Here is a 6000-nt window from a genome sequence, read left to right as displayed (position 1 = left end):
AATCAATCTCAACAGAGCTTGTCCATACTTGAAGATACAAACCCTATTCTAAGCATCCAAGTGGTGGAAGCCGATATGGACCCGGGTGACGGTTTTGGTACATTTTTGGAGTCCAAGAAGCATGAAATGGTTCCAATGCTTTATGGGTTCAATACATATGCCTAAGAGGTCATGGAATCAAGTTAAAGCAGCCTCAAATGCAATCAAAAAGGGCTTGTACGGACAGCTTCAACAAATTGGCCGAATTTGCTGTATTGCTTGCTGGCTTTACTGTATTTTACTGTATTAGCCTTCTCTTATTTTTCCAAGCATGGGCAACGTATGGGCCTTCATATTCAGTTTATTTGGCATCCTAGAAAGCATCTAGAAGCTGATTTGAAGCTCAAAGAGGTCAAAGATTGGTCAAAGTCAAATTAGTTAAAAAGCTAGTATTATAGTTTCCTAATTTTATTCTACTTTTTGTTTTAGGAAACTACCATTACTTTTTAGTTTTTATTTATTTATTTTCTGGACAAATAAGTTTAGGAAAGTTATTATTTTATTATTTTCATTGTAAATTAATTAATTCCTAATTCAAAATAAAGGAATTAATTAATCAATTTTAGTTTAGGAAACTTAGTTTAGGACATATTAGAATTCGGTCAAGTTTCCTAATTCCTATAGGAGTCCGGTTTTGAATTAATTTTTTAGGGTTTGTTTTGTTTCTTTCAAGCCTATTTAAAGGCTTATTTTTCGATAATAATACAACTTTGATTTGATTAAGAAAATACTTGTGAGACTAATTATCTCTTTGTTCTTTGAGAACACCTAAAACACCATTAGAGAATTGGTTGTTTTAGCTTGACTTATCAATAGGTTTTCCATCCCCTATTGTGGTGTCTACATTATACCAAGGTTTCTAGCCACAGGTTGGTTAGGGGTTGAGGTTCATTCCATTAGAACTTGAACTTAATTAAAGATCTGGGCTAATATAATACGGGTTTAGGAGCAGGTCGTCCTAGGTTCGTATCAAGGCCTAAGGAGTTAAGCCCGAGGGGGAATTTGGCCTAATACCCCTATTGAAAGCCTTCTAAGGAAATTTACCCCTTTGGTTTCAATATTTTTTGTTTTGCCCTTTTATTTTTCAATATTCCTAAATTATCCTTTCAAAAGAAAGATTAATGAAAGGGTATGTGTATTATTTTTCCCCTGAATCTGAATGACATGAACGGAGCACAAAGAAAAGAGGAAGAGAAAGTGAGACAGAATGCCGAACAGAGCTTGGGAGAGAGATGATTTGTGTAATGGGTAATGCAATTTTTAAAGTCTTTAAACTCAAGAGCGAGGGAAAATGACTTATTCTGGGAAGATCATCAGCTTGACTCTCTAATCCCTAAAGAGGAAGAGACCCATGTTTGTTTCAGCGATTTGAGCTCGAATGGTGCTTCATTGATGGCTCGGAAAGAATCTGTGGACTGGATTTTGACTGTTAAGGCGCACTATAGGTTTTCTGCTGTGGCCATTGTTCTTGCCATGAACATCTCCCGTAGAAGCGTTCTTCGTCTTCTTCTTCTTCTTCGAGCTTCGACCTTTTCTGTAATTCTTCCAACACAAAGAAGCATTTCGGGTGAGTTTTCGTTTCATGACGAAAAAAAAAAAAAAAACAGATAACACTTTCTACTTGCCTTCCCATTTCTTGTCTTTCCTGCTCTTCTTTTCTCTTTTGTTGTCAAACATTTTGTTTGAACCATGGCCATTTCGGACTACTTTGTCCCCTGGTATCTCTTTAAATATCTGTAATTTCTCATCAATTTCTCACTTGAATTGGGTATTTTTTCAAAAAATTTCAAAAACCCACCATTTTTTTTAAAGGCATGGAAATAAGAGAAACTGTGATTTATTATTAGCACTTTTGGTATTGTGCACTTTTGGTATTTTTGCAGTCATTCAGGAAATTAGACCTAGAAGATGAGAGCATAGACTTGTATATGTGCAGAAATATTTAGGACAAATACCCTAATTTCAAATTTGAGTATACACTTGATTCAAACAACCAACTATAGAACATTGTCTGGTCATATGCATCTTCTGTCAAGTCATATAAGATCTTTAGTGATGCAGTGGTGTTTGATGCAACTCATTGCTTGACTGTATTTGATATGCCACTTGGGACATGGGTTGGAATGAATAATTATGGTATGCCTTGCTTCTTTGGTTGCTTGCTTGCTTCTGCGAGAAGAAAATCTGAAGGTAATAGAGTGAAAGTAGAGTACACTACAAATATACTATTAGTCATTTTGTGTAGAAAGGAAGTGGGGTTATTGGTCATTTTGTGTAGAAATTATGATAATATAAATTTTTTTGTTAGTCAAACCATCTATTGTATGGCTTGTGGGTGTAATTGCTGTTTTGAAGGATAAGATGTGAGGTTCCTCATGCTCATGACTAAATTTTATATTGATTACTCATATGACTTTATGGAACTAGGTTAATTAATCTTTAGACAAGCATGTATTCTATCAAACTGTTCTAATAGTATCATCACCACTTGCTTAGTTCCTTCTCTTTCTGTTATGAAGAGAAAACTAATTTCTACTTATACATTTGTTATGTCATTTAATTTTATTTTTCTAAAGCCTACTTGACAAATAATCTGTTTTACTATTTGTGAAAATATTAGTCATCTTTGTAAAAGTCATAAACTTCATATTTCATTTGATTATTGTAATGTTTTACGCTTTGATATGTTATTTTGCAGTTGGGTTACACATTATTGATTGATATTTATCATTCTCTTGTTTCATTTGGATATGTTATTTTGCAGTTGGGTTAAACATTATTGATAAATATTTATCATTCTCTTGTTTTTGATTGGATATTTTTTAGTGTTGACGAGTTAAGGAAGCTTTTGTTTGACAAGGATGCATACCATCAATTTTTACTTTCGCTCAATCAAGTTAAAATTCAAAATAATGTACGTACATAAGCTTTTTCTCTTATTTGGGAATCTGTCTGTAGTACTTAAGTGCATAAAGTGCATGCATCAACCCCTTTTTAAAATGCTTGTTAGTGAATATTGGGTATTGTGCTAATACAATGACTTTTGTGCTTGATTTATATGGTTTATTAATGAGCATGGTGGTTTATGCCTTCCCAATATATAGTAGTTTCGCTATTGTGATACTTGAGTCTATGTTCTGATTATTTTTCCTAGATATTTTTTTGCAACTTGACAATTATCAGCTTAGAGATGAAATTCGCAAAGAAACACTGCAGCTAGCGAGTTATTCTTTTCTTGTTATCTACTAGTTTTTGTTATATCAGTCATGCACAATTGGATTATGCATGGAGAAATCTGCTAGTTCTTTTTTTTTTTTAATTATATATATATATCAGTCAAGCACAATTGAATTATGCATGGAGAAACAGATCCTGAATTTATTTAAACTCACAGGGGAGAACTTGGAAAATGAACCACGCATTATGGAGCTCAGAAATCAGGTAATATTTATCTTGCTTTCTTTAGGTAGTGTCGAATTTATTGTGTTGATTGTGAAACATTTTCTCTTGTTTGTATGGTCACAGTGCAGAATTATTAGAACAACAGAGTTGGCTGCTACATAGGAGAAGCTACATGAGCTTGAGAGACAAAAGGAAGAAATGTTGAGGAACATTAGTGGAGGTGCCCCATATGCTTTTAATGGTGTCACTAAAGTTTGGCATTATACCAATTGTGGTGCCAGTTGGTGTTCGAGATTTTGACATTGATGGGGAACATTGGATCAATTCAGGATTGATACCAACAGAGGCTTTTGTAGGAGCTGTAATATTCTCTAAGAGCTGTAATATTCTCTAGGAGGTGTAATATTCTCTTGTTTTTATTCATAAAACACTTGTACAATTTTCTCTTGCTAATTCAGATTTTTTTTTTAGTTTTTGTACATGATTCTTGTGTCAATATGATGTGTAAGGATCCAATTTCATTATTAAATTCTCCATATTATTTGATATGTGGAGAAGCAATAAATAGAAGGATGATAATTTAAATGGATGGTATCAATCACTTTTACATGAACAGCTCCATCGTAGTATGTCCAAATGAGACTTGTTAGGAGGGAATTAATTGTCTGGCTTTTGTAAACTATTTAAATACATGGATATGAAAGTGTAAAATAAAAATAACAGTTTTCCATTTCTCATTGACTGTCTCGAATACAGGTGATAATATTAAAACAATTTTTTTGACCATCTCTCATTTCTATCTACCCTTATTAACTTCTGTCCCTCTCTCTTACTGTCCCTGCTACCACATTAAATGTATACTATGTCTTCCTCTCTCTTTCTCTTTTGTTGGTTAGGTACCTTTCAGCCTTCTTTCTTTGCATTGACGAACATTGCAGAAAATCCCAAAATCTCTTCAGTTCAGTTCACTCTTCCTGCATCATCTGAAAATCTTCATTGTGGAGCCCATACACTTCAAAAGGATGTAATTAAATTGTACGTTTCTGCAGATCGGAGTTAACGATTACCTGGTATGTGGATATATATACATATATATATATATATATATACATAATTTGGCTTTATGCTACTTCTTTACATAATTTTTTTTATCATTTATAATAATTTTTTTCCATCTTAATGTTTTGAAATCATGAACTCCCAATAGTAAACATAAATGGCTTAATAACTAAGCCAAAAAATAAATACAATATACTTCATATTAATTTTGTTAATTGATTTTATGAAAAAAAATTTCCTAAAATATACTTTACGTATAGGTGATAGATAAAGTCAAAATCAAATAATGACTTAGCCTTAGCACAATACTAGCAGTGAGGAAAAAGTATGAATTGGTATGAATAAAGGACGCGTTATAAACTATGAACAAAAAATTAAATATAATATTATAAAAATGAATCAAAAATGTTTTGTTTGAATTTACAGAAAGATGATATCGAGGTCAAATTTAGAGCATTAGACCTTTCAATGGATTGATTTAATTAATAAATATATATATATATATTAGCCTAAGAATAAGAATTTAATTAGTCAATATTGTATTAAAAAAATAACATTTACATGGTCAGAAAGGGAAAACATTGACCAACTACAAAACTCGTTTGTCTTCTCTATCCAGCAGCTAGTACCTTCTATCAACTTTCACAGGGTGTGTTATAAATATAAATATGTGTACATATATGGCAACATTTTTCCCTTAAACAGCATTTGTACTCATTTACATAAAATGCATTCCTATTTTATCTTTACTCATTTACTGAAAATGCATTTGTATTTGTATTTAAAATGTTATTCCACTAGGCGTTAATAACATAATTGTTTGGCTTATTTTTTGTACTCATTTACTAAAAATGTATTTGTATTTTTTCATTACTTTTGCTTCAGGATTATAGTTAAACCTTCCAGCAAAGATTCTACGATTGCAGAAGTAGATACTTAGTATGTTTTGAATTGGTAAACTTTTTGTGCTCAATGTCACAAATTTCAGTTTTACTATTCTACGATGGAACATGGAGTGTATGTTCTGAAGGTACCTGGAGATACCAACGTCAAAGAACGAAGATTATACATATCAAAAGGAATTGTACGTTGGCCGAACTTGAAGATGTTGTCTACAACGCTCTCAACTTAGATTCTACACAACATCAATTAATCTTCAAGTTCATATACCATGTGTGTTTGTCATGTGAGCCGTACGTTGTGGAAAATGATGAAGACCTACAAAGTTTTATAGAAGAGTATAGTTCACACAGACCTCAAGACAGATCTCCACTTATTGTTGATGTGTTATCCAGGGTTCCAAAGAGTATTAATACTGCTGGATGTGTTGTGAATAGGATGCCTACAAGTTCAGGATTTATGACTAATGCCCCATTATCTGCAGTTCCCGAGATAGCTACTTGTACCTCTGATGCCGACATGCAGTCCCCAGCGACCGAACTTCATGTGCCAGAAACTCAACCTGGATTCTCTGAAAATCAAATTTGTGAAAACAATGTG

The 6000-nt window shown here is 32.8% G+C and overlaps 1 protein-coding gene across 9 annotated transcripts; it reads left to right on the top strand.

Moving 5' to 3' along the window:
• The first annotated feature begins 1085 nt into the window (after positions 1–1085).
• Positions 1086–3920, top strand: LOC107415099 (cyclin-D3-2-like). 9 transcript variants are annotated; one of them, XR_009638569.1, is made up of 4 exons: positions 1086–1606; positions 2866–2953; positions 3376–3480; positions 3565–3920. XR_009638569.1 is itself a non-coding variant. In XM_060816167.1 (3 exons), the coding sequence occupies exons 1-3, from the start codon at positions 1291–1293 to the stop codon at positions 3576–3578; spliced, it is 372 nt and encodes a 123-aa protein (XP_060672150.1). In that variant the 5' UTR covers positions 1103–1290; the 3' UTR covers positions 3579–3920. The 9 variants fall into 9 exon arrangements, 2 of the variants coding, with proteins under 2 accessions (XP_060672150.1, XP_060672149.1); XR_009638571.1 differs by having other exon boundaries at positions 1090–1606; positions 3434–3480; XR_009638570.1 differs by lacking the exon at positions 2866–2953 and having other exon boundaries at positions 1090–1606.
• The last annotated feature ends 2080 nt before the right edge of the window (positions 3921–6000 follow it).

The sequence above is a fragment of the Ziziphus jujuba genome, chromosome 4, assembly GCF_031755915.1.
Source record: "Ziziphus jujuba cultivar Dongzao chromosome 4, ASM3175591v1".
Classification (NCBI taxonomy): domain Eukaryota; kingdom Viridiplantae; phylum Streptophyta; class Magnoliopsida; order Rosales; family Rhamnaceae; genus Ziziphus; species Ziziphus jujuba.
Note: the sequence above shows the minus strand (reverse complement) of the source record. Positions and strands in the feature narration are given on the sequence as shown.